The 18430-nt window shown below is 41.4% G+C and overlaps 1 protein-coding gene across 5 annotated transcripts in view; it reads left to right on the plus strand.

The window, feature by feature from the left end:
* The window catches only part of ADARB1 (adenosine deaminase RNA specific B1), a 43597-nt gene that overhangs the window by 24114 nt on the left and 1053 nt on the right, over positions 1–18430 (plus strand). For 3 of the 5 annotated variants that reach the window (XM_033171842.1, XM_033171852.1, XM_033171870.1), the window contains 5 exons: positions 2–170; positions 2662–2810; positions 3305–3473; positions 7773–7954; positions 16284–16462. In XM_033171842.1, coding sequence (XP_033027733.1) covers positions 2–170; positions 2662–2810; positions 3305–3473; positions 7773–7954; positions 16284–16462 — 848 coding nt within the window. Of the gene's footprint in view, position 1; positions 171–2661; positions 2811–3304; positions 3474–7772; positions 7955–13849; positions 14257–16283; positions 16463–18430 lie in introns of those variants that run through there. The other 2 variants (XM_033171879.1, XM_033171861.1) reach the window with 2 other exon arrangements.

Here is an 18430-nt window from a genome sequence, read left to right on the forward strand (position 1 = left end):
GGTACTGATGTGAAAGATGCTCAGGTTATAAGTGTTTCTACAGGAACAAAGTGCATTAATGGAGAATATATGAGTGATCGTGGTCTTGCATTGAATGATTGCCATGCTGAAATTATAGCACGTAGATGCTTGCTTAAATTTCTCTATACACAACTTGAACTGCTCTTATGGTAAGTTTAAATAACAGTTCCCTTGCATCCCAGTTTTCAGCACAGAAGAAAGTTCCATTGATCACATTGTGCTTAGGATTACAGTCTTGGGATGTGATCCTATGAGGTTCTGTGATGATGCTGCAGCTTCAGAGAGTGATGCCAGGGTCCTAATATCAGCAGAGATGGATAGCTGGTTGCCTTATTCTGGAACATGGATATGATACTAGCATTAGTATAAATATTTCTTTACATCTTTGGCATAAGCTGTCCTGCATTGCTGCAATCCTGCCCTTTTATTTTTCAAAGAATTCATAATGTGTAAGATTTCATACTTATCGTATGCTGAACTGACAGTTGGAAGCATATGGTTTGTTTTACGTTGAAATGTACCATATTTTTCACTCCATAAGACGCACCTTTTCCCTCCTAAAAAGGAAAGGAAAATGCTGGTGCGTCTTACGGAGCAAAGGCTTGTTTTTGCAAATGGAGGCTGTGGGGTGGATCCAGAAGTTCCTCCTCCATGCTGCCCGCCGATCCCAAAAGCAGATTTTTGGGATCAGCGGCGGGGCGCGGGGTGGTGGAGAAAGCAGCGGGGGTGCTGCTGCTTTCTCCACCACCCCACGCCGATCCCAAAAACCTGCTCTTTGTTCCTCCCTGCTGCCCCCCCCCCGCTCCCCAAAACAGGCTTTTGCGAGCAGGAAGCGGCGGGGAAGAAGGAGCAGCATCTCCTCCACTGCCCGCCTCTGACCCCCGACCCCTGCTGAACGCGGCTGGGGGCAGAGACGCTGTGCGCGGTGCTAGCGGCTCATCCCCGCTTGCTTTAAAGGGAGCGGGGGACAAGGGGAGAACGCTGTCGTCCCCAGCTCCCTTTAAAGCAAGCGGGGATAAGCTGCTCTGAAGGGGTGCGCGGCGCTACCGGGCTTCCCCTATCTCCGCCCCACTTTCGCCGGCGTCTGCCTCCTCCACTCACCCTCCAGCACCCCCCTACCAGCCTTTTAGAAAGTAGGTGTGCCCCCTTTAAAAAATAGGTGTGTCTTATGGTCCGGTGCGTATTACGGGAAGAATAGTTGTAAATCCCTTTGAGTGGTTTATAAATTACATGAAACAAACAAACAAATAAAAATAAAACGTATGTGGGTGAAATCTATACGTTTATATTGATTTTTTAAATACCTGTTTCCTCTTGAGATCCTTGAGGTCCCCTCTGTGAGATCCTGGAAACTGCTTTTTAATTTGGGGGCCTTAAAGTATGTAGAGACAACACGGATGATCCCCTATATTTGGAGGGAAGCAAAAACAACAGTCGTACTCAAACAAGGGAGGGATGGCACCCCAGTTTAGATGTGTCAACAAACCTCCCTCCTGAATGCGGAAGGTAACATGTTTACATCCTTAATAGCTTCAAAGCTCAAAATAATAAGTAGCTTTTGTATCAGTTATGATCAAAATTTATTTCAGATAAACAGATTGCAGATAATATATTCTTATCTCTAAATATACTTCATTAGTGTAAACAAAAGAATATTTTGTCCACAGAATTGTCACTTGACACAGAGAGGACTTTTGTCTTGGAGACTGTCATAAAATTATTATTGTGTTAGGCAGTTTGGCCCTGACTTCCTCAAGGGTATCTAGGTCTTCTATGCCCAACCAAGGATGCAGTGATGAAAAGAATTAAGATAGGTAATATTGAACAGAAAAGTATTTGACAGTGAACAGTTTTATACCTGACTGTTGCAATATCTATGCCAACATTGCAGCAATTGATTTACTACATAGTGAGGCTTCAGATATTTCAAGTGACTCACAGGAAATTTGAGCTTTTGCTGATTAATCCCTCTGGACAAATTAGGGACTTCATTTAATTACGCTTCCACCATAAATGGATCAATAAGACATGGAAACAGATGTATATATTTGATATCTTATTCCATTGCCCTTGTAAAAAGCAAAACAAAGCAAAACAACAACAACAACAACAACAACAACCATACAAAGCTTATAACCTTGGATTAAATGAAATTTTCATGTTTGGAGCAAATTGGACTTACCTTGACTGATACAAAACAGTGCTCTTAAACTATATATCTTCCCACTTTTATGTAATACCTATATTTCTCTCTGCAGCAATTTTTAATGAATGGAAAAGGGAGAACTTAGATAAATTAAAATACTCCTTGAGGTTGTTAGACAAAGGAGCTTGGACTGCTCCATGTCTAAAACCCTACTTTGAAGCTTCGCTCCTGAGACACATTCTGCTCAGCAAAATGCTCAGCTAAGTACCAAAAAACATTCCTAGACTCAGCGTATTACACCATAACAGCTTAAATCAAGTTATGGTAAACTTTGGGTCTTGCTTGTTGTAATTAGAAAAACCAAAACACCTTTGGAATAACTTAGTTGGTCTCTAAGGTGCTACTGGAAGGAATTTTTATACATTTATTTATTTTGTTTTGGCTATGGCAGACCAACACAGCTACCTACCTGTAATTGTTGCACTTTGTTTCAGTAGTAAGGAAGATCAGCAAAAATCTATTTTTATCAAATCAGAACGAAGCGGGTTTAAATTGAGAGAAAATGTACAGTTTCATCTCTATATCAGCACCTCTCCTTGTGGCGATGCTCGGATTTTCTCACCACATGAAGCGGCACAAGAAGGTAGGACAAGTTTCACCTAGTAATGGGGATATTTGAGAGAAAACAATTTATTGAAAATAGCTTTCATAGTTTATGAAAGTCTAGATTGGCTTTTTACTAAAAAATAAATTGTTTAGTTTTCTTTATATTATGAACGCAACACTATCTAGGAGGGCTAACACCTCAGTTCCACTTCATACATTACAAAGATTGTGGAGGAATTAATTTGTTATGCATCTATGGATCATTTCATCATCTTGGCTTTATTGTTGCTTGAAAGCCATATTGGAAATTTCAGTTTGAAATGGGATATTATGTTAAAATAAATAAAAGGTTGTACCGTGTAGAACAGTGTGAAGTAAGCCTTACAAAAAAGTATTGGATGTGATTTTCTATAAATGAGGCACTTTTCCCCTAACTGCTGTTGTCCCAAATGAGTAATGGAAAACAGGGCTGGATTTTCTTAGAAAGCATAGTTTTTCCTTGCATGAACAGTGCCTGCTTCTGTCACTCAGATCAGGGAGACAGACATCCAAACCGGAAAGCAAGAGGACAGCTACGGACGAAAATTGAATCTGGGGAAGGAACGATCCCTGTCAGATCTACAACTACAATCCAGACGTGGGATGGAGTCCTACAGGGAGAAAGATTGCTTACTATGTCGTGCAGTGATAAGATAGCCAGGTAAACTGTTTCTCCTCTGTCCAACTCTCATATTGCTAGATGGGGGGTCCCCAGGTCAGTGACACCATGGGGGTCAGCATGCCGTCAGACACCTTACTTGGCACCTCTTAAAGCAAAAAAAGACCATAGTGAGGAGGAACCCCCCCCCCCAAGGCAGTCACAGGAGACTCAATGGCACAGAAAGTCTGAAAGGAAAGAACCTGACTGCTAGGTGGGAGGGGAAATTAAATGGAGTGGTTGGAAAGAAAGAGGGAAAAGAGACAACCCATAGAGACAATTTCCTGCTTCAGACTGAGAAGTTGTGTTAAAAGTGTCCCCAGGAAGAGAAGTAAGAATTACCAAATGAAATTGATTGATAGTTCCAAGTTTTCAATACAACTGGATTGGGCAGAAGTGTGACACCACCACCCCCTGGCCAAAAGCAAACAAACTCAAGATAGCAACAAAGGGCTGAGTTCATGCTTTTTCTTACTTAGCTATTTATCGTTTTTCTTTGTTAAATGTAGATGTTACTTAACACAAGATGCTTCTAGGTCACTTAAAATTAACGCACAACATACATTACTGCGAGATACAAATACTGAAACTGCATTAATTAACAAAATTCCAATTTAAACGGAAGGTTAAATGAACAGAAAATCCCCATTGAGAATGTTAAAAGCACCAACTGTGAAAGCAGCTACTCTTAAAACTGCAGCTAAAAACACTTTGAGGGAAAGTCTTCACGTGTCTCTGAAGTCTAGTAAAGCAGGCAAACTGCTGTTCCCCTTGTTGCCATTCTCCAAATTCAGCAGGAGGGGGCACTGAGGAGAGTCTGCGAAGTTGCCTTTAAAGTCCAGTCCACTCACCAGAAGAGGTATTTTTTCAGATATTGGGTCCCCAAGCCATGTTAAAAGCAGCCTCCTGAATTGGGCCGGTTAGTGCAGCACACGAGGATGGGCATAATGTGCTTTCATGACCCTGTCACCATTAGCAAGCTTTAGTGTGAATCACCTTTTTAAAACAAACAATTGTCGCTTTACACATACACCCAACTGGGAAAGGATCATTTTAGCAAACAACTAGGTATATTCTTGCAAGTGGCATGGCATGTGAGAGTGGGGGGGGGGCACCTTGTTTGTGGAAGCAAGAACACAAAGCACTTGGTTGTGTGGATGATGAATGTTATCAACCTCCACCACCCCCACAAGCATTAAAATGATGCAGAGGATTGTAGAGCAAAGCTTGCTGGATTTTCCTGATTTCTATCAGGGTAAGGGTGGGAGCCTAACCCCACTTATATGGGAGTAAGCACCATTGATGTGCATGGGATTTACATCTGAGTAGACATAGGGATGCAGGTGGCGCTATGGGTTAAACCACAGAACCTAGGGCTTGCCGATCAGAAGGTCGATGGTTCGAATCCCCGCAACGGGGTGAGCTCCCTTTGTTCGGTCCCTGCTCCTGCCAACCTAGCAGGTCGAAAGCACAAAGTGCAAGTAGATAAATAGGTAACGTTCCAGCAGGAAGGTAAACAGTGTTTCCATGCACTGCTCTGGTTTGCCAGAAGAGGCTTTTTCATGCTGGCCATATGACCCGGAAACTGTACGCCAGCTCCCTCGGCCAGTAAGAAGAAGAAGAAGAAGAGTTTGGATTTGATATCCCGCTTTTCACTACCCGAAGGAGTCTCAAAGTGGCTAACATTCTCCTTTCCCTTCCTCCCCCACAACAAACACTCTGTGAGGTGAGTGGGGCTGAGAGACTTCAAAGAAGTGTGACTAGCCCAAGGTCACCCAGCAGCTGCATGTGGAGGAGCGGAGATGCGAACCCGGGTCACCAGATTATGAGTCTACCGCTCTTAACCACTACACCACACTGGCGAGATGAGCGCCGCAACCCCAGAGTCGTCCGCGACTGGACCTAATGGTCAGGGTTCCCTTTACCTTTACCTTTAGACATAGTTAGGATTGTGCTGCTTTATATTATTTAGAGAAAAATTGTCTTGTTTTACACCTGGCAATCCCTGAGTCTGATAAACAAATCAATCAGAGAACCTTTGCCAGTGAATTATGCACCATACCTCATCCTATAGCTCCCTCATTTATTTTGTCTTTTATGCACATTGGGGAACAGAAGGACAGAAAGAACACAGAGGGCAGTGTGGAACATAGAGAGGAGTGAAAAAGGACTAAGAGGACAAGGAAAATAAACCTAGTGCAGCACTGAGATTTCCTTTTAAGCCTCTGAGTACTTGTATTCATGTGTTTAAGTTATATATGCCTAGAAGAAACTTCTCTAAAGGTTTTTTCCAATATAAAGAAGGTATTCTGTCTACGATGAAGTTAATATTGAGAGGCAGTGTAATCTAGCGCTTAACTCAAAACTAAAAAGCAGCCTGGCAAAGGCCCCCAACCAGCTTAGCCCTCCCAGGCCCAGGGCATTAGTACCTGCCCCCTCCCCCTCGGAGGGGCCTGGGTGCTGTATTCAGAAATTTTGCAGACTTGCTCCACTTTTGCCCAGGTTCAACCTCATCAGTGGGGGGAAGTGTGACTAGGCATGACAAAATGGTTAAATAGAAAATGGATTTGCAGTTGCTCACAAGAGCATAAAACTCAGATAAGATTTACTGCTTGGGCAATGCTGAGTTTGCAGTTATCTTTGACTTAAGGTGGGATTAAGGTGTGACTGAAAACACTTGGGTTTAGTATTGATAGGCTAAAATGTTGGGAGAAGAGATATATCCTCTCCATGTGGGTCTCCCTGTGGGAATGTCACCTGAAGGCAGAGGGAGATGGGGGGGGGAATGGATATGTTATTGGTTTGAGTTTGTTTGGGAGTTAAGGAGTTTCATTGAGAGAGAATAAAGAAAGAGAACTACTCAGTGGGTGTATGCCATGTTATATGAAAGCAAACGTCTTTTCTCAAAATGCAGTGGACAGATGTTGGAGGGACGGTGGCTTGCATTGTTTATTTGTTTTTGTTTACTGTTTGACTTAAATATAAATGTGAGGTGTCTAGCCATGACCTTAGAGCAGAGACTGAGCTGGAAGGTGATTAAAAGAGCAATGCAAATGTAGTATTCATTCAGGAAACTTAGCTGGTGGGTGTCAGAAAGGTGGAAATTGTCGGCACCCAGAGGGAGTTGGGAGGCCAGCTGGCTAGCCTCCAGCTGGATCATGCCCTTTCAGCCGACCTGCTGGATCTCTGGTGCAACATAAATCAGCGACCCAGACTTCAAAAGCCTGAGCACACTATATTAGCAGAGCGCGCTGCGCAACAGAAGTAGTGAGGAGAGGCTTGTGAAAGCATATTTACAAGCAGATTTATTGAGCATAAATCAGGACAGAGAAAAACATGTCATCTCTCCTTTGTTTCCTCAGAGAGAGTCACAAAAACAAAAGCAAAAGCTACACAACTGAAGTTCCCAGCAATCTGTGCTTGTGTGTAAACAGACATGTAACACACAACAGTTCCATGTCTGCAACTTAAGGTGGAATGGAATTTCCTAACAGAAAACACCCAGAACTGTATACAGTGGGAGTGGGGGTACAGTATAGGGCCCTGGGAACATTGAAATCTGGGGTGTGGGGGTGGCATGTGGTTTGCACATCACAATGTTTTGAAAGATTAACATGGGGGCTTTATTTTTGTCAAAGGATATATAAACGGGTAAGTGGTTGTGAAGGGCTCAATTAATAGTCCCAGGGCTGGGCCAATGCCATTCCTGCAAATGATGGTGCATCAATTGGAATGTAATACTGAGTGAGGATTTGAACCTAGTCTCTGATACTCAGATGAATAGAACAGCAGATATTCTAAACAGAAAACCCAAGGGGACATTGGGCCCTTACAGCACTTGTGCTAGAATCACCTGTTTCTTTCACCTGTGATGACCTTTCAGCATCTCCCAAATGGCTATTTTTCTTATCCATTGAGGTCTACTGGTTTTTAATTATTTTAAAGATCTGCTGCTAGTGTTTTAAAAAGTAGAAGCAAATCCTCCTCTGCCTCTTCTGGCAGAGAGGCAGCTGCTGTTTTCTAAGCCTTGGTATTGAACAGCCTGTAGGCTGTATGTGAGTTGCAGAATGATGGCCCTTTAGCACTGTTTGTTGTCACTCAGCTACCTTCGCTAGGCTTCAGAAGAGATTCTCTTGCCCTTAGACACAGTGAAGCACAGCCAGGGTAGGAAGCTCACCATGACACTTCTGGTGCCATCACCAATTTTGCAGGGTATCTGCCTCACTCTCCTATAGTCACTCATATTTTGTTTTGTTTTGTTCGCAGGCCTAATTCAAAATGGTGTCATTTGTTTCCCTTTAGATGGAACGTGCTTGGTATTCAAGGAGCATTACTTACCCTCTTTGTTGAGCCAATTTACTTCTCTAGCATTATCTTGGGGAGCTTGTACCATGGAGACCATCTATCCAGAGCAGTATACCAGCGAATAGCAGAGATAGAAGATTTACCCCCTCTCTATATACTCAACAGACCTTTACTCAGTGGTATGTATGTAATAAAAAACAAACAATAGCTCTTCCAGTTCTGGTATATTTTCAAAATATTGAAAATTGCATTCACCTGAACCCACAATGTATAAAAACAGGGTCAGGGGCATATACATAAGGTCCATCCCAATGTCTCCAACATGCAGGTTGGTCTTTAGGTCTTTGCACTAGTGCAAAGGTCTGAAGAGGGTTTTAACATGCTTTCATTTGAGCACACTTAGAAACTCTCCCAGATAAGACTGGGTTTCCGCCCGTGGGAGAGTTTCACAGACTATTCAACTGAATCTGCTTCAAAAAACCCTTCATACCTTTGGAGCAATTGGGCAAAGATCTGAAGATGAGGTCATTCCTAGGTCGGATAAGACAGGGTCCCACTTGTGGGAGGGTTTCTAAGCGTGTTCATTTGGACATGCATAAAAGTCCTCTACAGACCTTTGCACTAATCATGAAAAGGTATGAAGATGGGCCCATATACCTGGCACCTTGATGGCTGAGTTTGTCTGCACACCCCTGTTTTTACTCATTGCCTTTTGTTAACGAGAGATCTACTTCAAATATAAATAGGGCATTCAGGAAAGACTTGGAATCCGTGTAATGAGGGTTCTTGACTTAGGCCACAATTCAGGACAGTTAGATAGTTAAAAGCCATCGACTTGGACCCAGTGCTGTCCTTGCTTATGGCTGTGTACTTCTGTGCCTTATTAGGGAAACATGTAGCAGTATTATTCAGGGTTTGGATTTCTCCACCTCCTTCTCAACAGTGCCATATTGGATGCTTTACTGGATAGGGCAGGAGTGGGCCCAGGCAGTGGCAAGGTTGGCAGGAGGGCCAGGTTGATTCTGCCCATGTGCCCCACAGTCCCAGCCTTGCTGCCCCTCCCTTCTTGGTGTGTTGCTGCCCCACTGCACCTGCCACTCCTGCACGAGTCCTTTAAAAAGCGGCAATTCAACTACTGAGGCGGCAATTCAAAGAGGGACACTGCCATAGGACAGGAGCTTCTTAACCCTTGTGCTGCCTTCTTGATGAAAATCATTCCCGCCTCAGCTGCTTTTACCACTGCAGAGGAAAAGATGTGGCTACAGGCCAACCCCCATTTACATGGGGGTTACATTCCAAGGCACCACACATTTAAGTGAAATTGCAAGCTTTTCCAATGACGTTTCAAATATATGCAAGCACCCCGTTCCACCCTGCCCCTTTCTGTGACATTTTTTGGGTCACTTCTGGGTTTGACACCATGCGCATGTGTGTGGTTGAGCATATGTCGAATTGCGTAAATGGAGGGTTTCTTGTACTTCTTTCTTTTCCCCCTTGATGGTAAAAGCAGTTGTATTATGAAAAAGCTTCAGTATTTTTTAATGAAGATGGTAAAAGCAATATGAGTGGGGTAAAACTGGGCCTCTCACCTTTAAATTAAGTTTTAAAGTGTGCTTTAATTGTGTGTTAGTTTTTAAATCAATTTTCTATCATTTTTATTGTTTTATTCTGTATTTTAATGTTTTGTTTTTTGATTGCTTTGTGATCTTCTCAGATACTGCCTGTTAGAGGGCTGTTTTGTAAGAATAGTAAAAAAATACAAGCATACATCTCACCTGTAAAACAGCTGCACTGTAGGAAAGAAAAATGTCTCGCAAGCAATCATGGAGCTACATGGATTCCTGCATTGCAGGGGGTTGGAGTGGATGACCCTCAGGATCCCTTCCAACTCTACAATTCTATGATTCTGTACACATAAGATGCAGTTCAGCTATACATTTTTTGCTGTTATCAGAAAAATTATTCCAAATCCAACATTTTTTCTTTGTTGTTAATAACCCCAAATCCTATGATTTGTCAGCAGACTAGGGGCAATCTACTGTGCAGTAGCAAATACTGAAACAGGAAGGTCTAATAAAACACATTACTGTAGTAAATCAGAAACAATAAACAGCCTTGTGACACCCTAAGGACTAACAAATGTCACATGGCATAAACTTTCATGGACTGCATTCCACTTCGTCAAATGCATGAAGTGTTATCCTGAGTTACAGGTAACTTCGTTTGGGGAAGTGAGGTTTATAAGCAATGAGGTCAAAGGGACATGAAATATAGGCAGCGATAATTATGTAATTAAAAAAAAATTGCTGGACGACACAGACATCCTGGCATTGGTAAGCTAATTGGCACACAGAATGTGCTAAAAATCTTTGGCCTCGGTACACTCCCCAAGTGATTGCCTTGAAATTCTTGCAGTGAAATGTGAAACCACTGAATTATAATATATCAAGGGGTGTTGTGCCCTTTTTCTTGGCCCTACCAAGACTGTATCTCTGGCGCTGGCATGGCTGCAAATGTTTTTGTGGCAAAGCAGATGAAGATCTGACATGACACCAGAGCGAGATGGGGGGAGCTGATGTATCTGTTGTCCTCCCAAGAGCCACAGGATGCAGCTTTATCAATAGTAAAAACACATATTAATAATCTCCAAATCTGATTAATGCATCAAAAAGACTTCAGTTTTATATTACTTATTCATTCATTTAATGTACTTCAATGTACCTAAAACAGTGTCCTTACTGTAGTATCTAAGAAGGTAAAAGTAGCAAAAGGTCATGGAATGGGAAATTTTGTTGGACTTTAAATCCATAAACATACTGGATGAGAAATAGAATGAAATTTATCAAAATAGAACTATTCCAACATCTTTTCCTGCTTTCGATCACCTTTTTCTACTTTTTTCCTATTTGTCTTTCAGTATGTTCATTTCATGGATTTAAATGCAACCACAGCAGGTGCTATAACTCTCCGGCGGTTTGACTTTATCCATGAAGGCACATGCTTTCATTGTCTCCCAAGACAGATGCCACCAAGTGCTGAATAGAATCCAACACAGTTTCCCATTCTATTACTTTTGCTACATTCTCTCCCCCACCCCCCAGTATTGAGCTGCTAAGATTTTTGCTGCTATTGATAAATAAAAATTCTTTTTTTCCATTTCTGATCCAATTCAGTTTATAAATCCCAATAGAATTCTGGTAGGATCCAACAGGACTTCTGTCCCTGGTATTTCCTTAATCATTGCCACCATCTGCACCTATGAATAACTGGATATTTGCACTGAATTTGCATCATATCTGTCTTGTGATTTTTACATCTCCAGCTTTTCGTTTTGCCTTCTAAATAAGTATGTTTCATCCTCCATGAAGTCATGTACCATCCGGCTATTATTTCATTTGAATTTTCCAATTAATTTATGTTTAATGTCTTCCACACACTCTTCTCCCTTATATATTCCCATAATCTCGCTGTTTTCTTGTTTAGATCAGTAGACTGCATATCACAATGCATATTCTTCCTTTCATTTATGTTTATCAGTAAATTCTACATGTTAGAGGTCACTTTCCTTGCATTAACATTTATTCCCTTATTCTTTTTCTTCATTTATCTTGTGCCCAATTTATGGGTTGAAAATATTGATATATTGGAAATTTTATGGTATTCCTTTTTTCAATCAACTCTTGATTAGGAACAAGTACTACTTCTTTGACTTGCTTATCTTTAACTTACCATCCAGGAGGGATGTGTGCAAATTGTTGCTGTTAGATTCTCAAGTACTGTCAATTATCATTAAAATCTATCTAACATCACATTTGCATAACTATTATAATCTCCCCCCCCCCTTTTTTTTTACTGTAACTGAACTTCCATTTGGGTTCTCTTTTTGTGTGTTGATTTTCAAAAAGGTAAAGCAACTTTAGCAATATGCACATACTCACTAATGATATTCTTACAAACTAAAAGATATTTAAATTATTCTATATCACAAACTCCTTCTTAACCATCTTTATAAACAGACCAAAATTAACTGAGAGGATATAGATTCTCTAAAGTGGATGTTAGCCATGTGCCATAAAATCAAGTGGGTGTTAATGCCACTTTACTTTCAAACAAATTCTATATCTTTGTCCTCTTCTCAGCAAAACCAAATAAATTCTGTTTTGGATCTATTTATCTTATATCATGATACCTTCCTGTTTCCTGAATCACCCTCTTAAGTACTTGCAGTTTTTGACATCTCTAACTTTCCCTTTACTTGCTGGTTTATTTCTTATAGCTAAGACACAATTCCCAACAAAAACAACAAAAAATGTAGATGAAAAGTAGACATTCCTCACTGGTCCCTCTTTCTAACTAGATTTACTTCTGTATTGTTCCATGTATTAATAGTTTTGTACTTGCTTTATCATGCTGTTATTCAACATTGACTTTTTTCTTCTACTTCAAATTTACTTAAAACACCATTAAAAAAATTCTCTTTCCACTCTGTTGTAACTTTTCTGCATCAAACACTGTCAAAGTAGCTGGTTGTTGATTCTTAAGACTTTCGTAAACTAAACTTACTGATTTCCTTTTATTGGTTTTTAAATACCTTCCCTTCTGGCAACTCCTGCAGCCAAGCTTCTGTCAAAAGTATCACTTTCCTTTCCTTTGGGTCCCAGCCTGTTCTTCAGCTAAGATGTCATTTTCCTCAGCCCAGGTTTGAAGCTTATTCTACAAAAACCTTCCATAGATTTTTGACCCAGTATCCAAGAGACTAACTGGCCTATCATTTTTAGGATCAGATCTCTCACTCCCCCCAGAGGAACAATAATATTAGACCACCATCCACCAGGAATGTTCCCTGTCCACTTGATATGAGAGAATAACTTAGCCAAAATGGGTGCCAACCAAGAGGAGTTAAATTTAAATATTTCCTGGGGAAGCATACAGTATATTCCCCATTAGGTTTTGAAGTAAGCAACCAATCTCCTGAGATGTCACAGGCAAGGGAGGGCCATATAAAACAAACCCTCAAAATACAACTGTCCTATGATAGCAGGGATTTGCGCTTCCAGGTGAAGCTTGGAAACGCAGAGAACTGGATGGACCAAGTTCCAAAATCTTGCACTATCCTTTTGACTTCCAGCCACACCCAACTTCATCCACCTTTATCTTGAATCTTCACCCTTCGCTTATTTTCAGATTCTTGTGAAATTATTTCTTCTTTCTTACATTGTGCATTACAACCATCAATACAGGAGCTGCTTCATCTAAAAGTTTGATAGAACTCTGTAACCCCAGGCTTATTCTTTGTATGGTTGTCTGTTACCTCCGCTTCTTACATTCACACCCCTTTCTTCCATTCAGGGCAGCTAATCCCCACCCCATTTTTATTAGTGGCTTTTTAAAAAATGCAGATATAATAAAAGAACAAGAAAGAGGGAAAAGACCAAAAAACCACCAGCAGCACCCATTAACAATAAGAATAATCCATCAAAAATTATAATTCATCAAACCTAGTTGTAACACATACATTAATAAATGACATCCATGTGTCCAAATACTGTAGGTTTCCGAGTGATATTGTTGATTATAAGATATAAGATCTTCAGATCACTGAGTAATAGATGATCAGAATTAAGAGCCACTTCTGTTGTCTATCTGTTAGACTGCACTTCACAGGAATATACATCCATAAATATCGAGGATTTTTCCAAGACAAAGTTAATACAGACATTTCCTTCTTTTCTGAAAGAAACAATTCATATTGGCTTTTTATATAGAACAACAAATATAACATTCCTCACCCCCATAACAGGTATCAGGTTGTACATTAATATTACTCTGGTGAGTCCATACAAATTGAGCAAATGCCCAGCATATAATGTCCCGAGGACAGCAGAAAGGTGGTTTTATCCATCTCATGCATTCCCAGTGAAGAATATAGTTCAAGCCATGCTGTTCTGGATGACCATACTTGCGAAAGTGCTTTGGATAATTTTATCTTTAAGAGCAGTTTGGTGAAATCGCTCCTCCCTTCCACCCATAGGGTGGTATGCTAGGTCTCACTGTTGCTTCTCTTACTATTGCAGATACTTGAGCAACTCACGTCTTTTAGCAGTCTGACAGTTGAGTCACAATTTCTATAACAGTAATCAACTAAAATGGATGGAGAGAACTACCCAGCTGCCATTGGTTGTATTTCCTTCTTGTCATCAGACACTTTTGTATGTTGCTTCGGCTTCAGTTAGCATGGCAGCCCATTAGCCTGCATGACACTTCACATAAAAAGAGCCAACCCTCGAAAATTGGGGAATATATGGATTGGGAGTAGAAAGTCTCTTCTAGGCAAATAGGTTTCTTGAGGGAGAACCACAGGGTGGACTGAGCCAAGTTGCATGGAAGAGGACAAGGGCTTTGGGGATATAGGGATTGAAAATGTTTTGCAACTGTATTGTAACTTCTGAATAAATGTTTTTTGAATTAAATTATCCAAAAAGGAAAAGAAAAGAAAAAGAGTGAGGTTAGGAACATTTTCGAGGGTTGAGGATAACTGTTCCTGCTGCTCTGGTGGCTGCTTTCAGAACCAATTGACATACCTGTTAAAAATACTTAAAACATATTCTGAAACAGATCTTGGTGTCCCATCATCATATTTCCTGCTTTCTCTGGCTAGCTTCTGGGGTGCTCTTGTCCTTTGTGCTTCAAAGGGCTCCCTGAGAAGGATTTCAGTGGTGGAGCAACTGATGGGATAGGTGGGAATCTAAAGAACTTAGACCGTGTTTTGCATTCAAGGACATTTTGACAGTATATACTGAACCCTTTTTATAATACATTTTAAAAAGTTGAAACAGTTACCTTGAAAGCTGAAGTAAAACAGTGCCCCCCCCCGAAATGTGTCCGTCCCCCCCGCCCAATCCACTGCTTTGATTTGCAGAGCTTGGCTACTAGCATGTGACTCTCAGTTTTTGAAAAGGAAATAGCATGCTTTCATTTTTTTTCCAGAAAGAAATATGGGGTTTTGGGACAAAGAACATCACAACTTTCATTATTAATTTAGAAAAGTTACTTTTCCAGTTAAGGTACCAGTTAAGCAGATACTTCAGTATGAAGAGAAAATCTTGTATCAAAACCGAGTGTAAACTGCCCCCGCCCTGGCTCAAAGTCTCATGCTAGGGGTGGGCTGGCCTGGCACACCCAAACTTTGCAAACTGCTTCTTGATTTCTGTGGCCTCATCTGTGAGATAATGAGGATAAAATCCTGGATCCACTTATTTGAGAGGAAGTGCCTTTGAACTCTGGTTGACATGTATGGGGTTGTACTTCCCATGACTTGACTAAAGTTCTGCTTTAAGGGGTTTGCAACAACTTCTTGTCAGTGGATACAGACAGAATGAAGAACGTGAATATATATTGAAAACTAGGAGACCAGAAAATGCAAGAGGTTGTATGACATAAATTTTATAAATTTCAGACAACATTATTGTACCATTTGATTCTCTCAGCCTCTATAAATGCATTAAGGGGTTTGTGCCACATACTCTCTCAGGGCTTTTTGCGTTATTTTTTTAAACCAGGAAATCATTCGGCTTCTTGAATATAACGATGTAGTCCAGAGATTCTTAGAGCAATTTATAGCTACATTGCTTGTTGGTATATTTCTGTTGTCATAACGTAGCACTACTGATAAAAGTGGCCCCGCACATTTCCCCCCTTGTGGTGGGGCTGTTTCTTATGCTTTAATGCCTTTAAGCTCCTTTGGAATTCCCACACACACACACACCCCCATGCTCTTCTTCTGGAGCTCTGTGGGGTGAAGAGCAGGGCTGCCATTTCTTCCATAGAGATCTCTTTCCAGTTGCCCTTGAGGAGTGAAGTGCTGCTTTTTGCCCTTCCCTGAATGTGGGGGAAATGAAGTATGGCAGTTTGCTAATAAGATAAGATCAGTTAATCCATACTTCCTTCCCTTCTCTTCTTGGAGTTGTGATACCTGACTGGATATCCACATCTCAGAAAGAGGGGAAATAAAAGCGTCCGAATGATGCTGAGCTTGACATAGTTTTGCTTGTGGGGCTTTTAAAGGGTTGTTTTGCATAGGTACAATATGGGCAGTTTTATCTTAGAGACTGTTAGTTACCACTAAGTAATGTTATTTTTCCTTTATCCAGCTATTTAACTGCACTCAGAATTGAATTGTAAAAAGATTAACCAATATGTGATGCAAATGCTCCTCCTAATAAGGTTTATATGTTATGTTATTCTAACATACATTTCTCCATGTGTAACACACTGCCTTAATGATGTTAGAATATTTTGGCCACACATTCTCCAGTAATGGAAGCAGAATGTACATGGCTTTATATCCTACCTCAAAAGAGGAGTGTTCCAGTTTTTCAGCCATTGTTTTAAAGGAGTGTGACATAACATGATTGACATGTTACATTGCACTCATTTTCTTTGGAAAGAGAAGCTGTAATAGGTATGTAAATATTTCTTCTTGTTGAGAGCCTTTCTTCTTTCTTACAGGTATCAGTAATGCTGAAGCCCGCCAACCAGGAAAAGCACCTAATTTCAGTGTAAACTGGACCATAGGAGATGCTGGTCTTGAAGTGATTAATGCTACAACAGGCAAGGACGAAATGGGCCGTGCATCCCGTCTTTGTAAGCATGCTCTGTACAGTCGCTGGATGCGAGCTTATGCAAAGGTATATCTTGGGAAATGGGAAATTCAGCACTACATCTGTATCAACAGGGCATAAGCATTTGGGCTTTGAGTCTATCATTTACTGGGCAAGCTGTATCAGAGCTGAATGTATCAGAAGTTTGATTCACCCATAAATTTATTTGTATGCCACCTTTCCATAGTTCAGACAATGCTCAAGGTGGCTTAGAACATGGAAAAATGCATACCTATAATGAAAATAGTCATAAACAATAAATAAAATATTTTAAAATACACAACCAAACTGAACAATTTCCACATAAATCACAACAAGATTGTTGTTGTTGTTCAGTCATTCAGTCGTGTCCGACTCTTTGTGACCCCATGTACCAGAGCACGCCAGGCACCCCTATCCTCCACTGCCTCCCGCAGTTTGGCCAAACTCATGCCAGTCGCTTCGAGAACACTGTCCAAGCATCTCATCCTCTGTCGTCCCCTTCTCCTTGTGCCCTCAATCTTTCCCAACACCAGGGTCTTTTCCAGGGAGTCTTCTCTTCTCATGAGGTGGCCAAAGTACTGGAGCCTCAACTTCAGGATCTGCCCTTCCAGTGAGCACTCAGGGCTGATTTCTTTAAGGATGGATAAGTTTGATCTTTTTGCAGTCCATGGGACTCTCAAGAGTCTCCTCCAGCACCATAATTCAAAAGCATCAATTCTTCAGCGATCAGTCTTCTTTATGGTCCAGCTCTCACTTCCAGCTCAAGATTACAAGATCTCAAACCCCCCAAACATCATCCCAGCCCAAGAGTGTTTAGCAGCCTCAGCTTTTGTAGCTGGTCATTCAGGGCCCTACTGTCCCAGGCCAGGCAAGGAGAAGGTCTTCCAGAACTCAGTCAAGAAGGGATATTTGCTGCTGTTCCTCCAAGAATGGTGGAACTGTGCCTGAATGAGTCTTAGCCCCCAAGGTTTTAAGCTCTCTGCCTTGCTTACTGGGCACACAGGTCCATCCGAGATCTCACAAATAAGCGGCCAGTAAGGAAATCTCCCTCAGCCAGTAACGCGAGATGAGCGCCGCAACCCAGAGTCGAACATGACTGGACCTAATGGTCAGGGGTCCCTTTACCTTTACCTTTAAGGAAATCTAGAGCTTGAAAGCTCCCTTCACTCTATGCAACTCTATGCAAAAAAGCTTTAAAGCTCTCTGCCTTGCCTATTTTTCTCTGCACTGGTCTTGTATGGGCTCTGTGAGGCGCTCATGAGATTTTGAGAGATCTTGAGAGAGCCTCCCAAGGCTGAGAGCTTGAAACCTCTTTCCACACTGGGAAAACCCCGAGCAAAAAGAGCTTTTAAGCTCTCCACTTTCCATGCATTTAATTTGTATGATTTCAACTGTCTGGCCTTCCGCACGTAAAGTTGAAATTGCACATGTGAAACTTGTAAGTTGTGAGTTACTTGTACTTTAAAAACATGGAATGTTGAGTGATGTGGCATGTTTCTTGCTTTTCTTCACAGCCAGTTTTTAATTTATTTTCATGTTGAGATAAAACTATAGCACCTGTTTGATCAGAATACTGCTCTAGCCAGCAAGGCATGCCCTGCCCCACGTGTGACTTGAAGGGTGCTCCGAGTGGACAGGGCCGGCCTGGAGGCTCTGGGGGAGCACCTGATATTTGTGCATAAGGATCTCCAATAACCACAATTCCATTGCGGCTGGAAAAGACTTGGCCCTTCTAAAGAGCCCCTACCTACTAGGAGTGCAAAAGAGTTAGCCAGACTTTTTTCAGCTGCACAGTGTAGCAAGCCTATGACATAGTTATTCTGTGCCCCTTGCATGGAATGAGTTTAGGGCAGGGATCATCTTTCCATACCTGCCCTGGTGTTCCTGAAAAACCTCCTTGAATTGTTCTGCTCTCCACAGCCCTCTCTCAGAGCAAATCGCTCCATCAAAGCTGAATTAGAGCTGCCTGGAGCAGAATAGGTGGGATTAAAATCCAATTATTTTTTCTTTGTT

This window comes from Lacerta agilis, chromosome 1 (genome assembly GCF_009819535.1).
Source record: "Lacerta agilis isolate rLacAgi1 chromosome 1, rLacAgi1.pri, whole genome shotgun sequence".
Lineage (NCBI taxonomy): Eukaryota > Metazoa > Chordata > Lepidosauria > Squamata > Lacertidae > Lacerta > Lacerta agilis.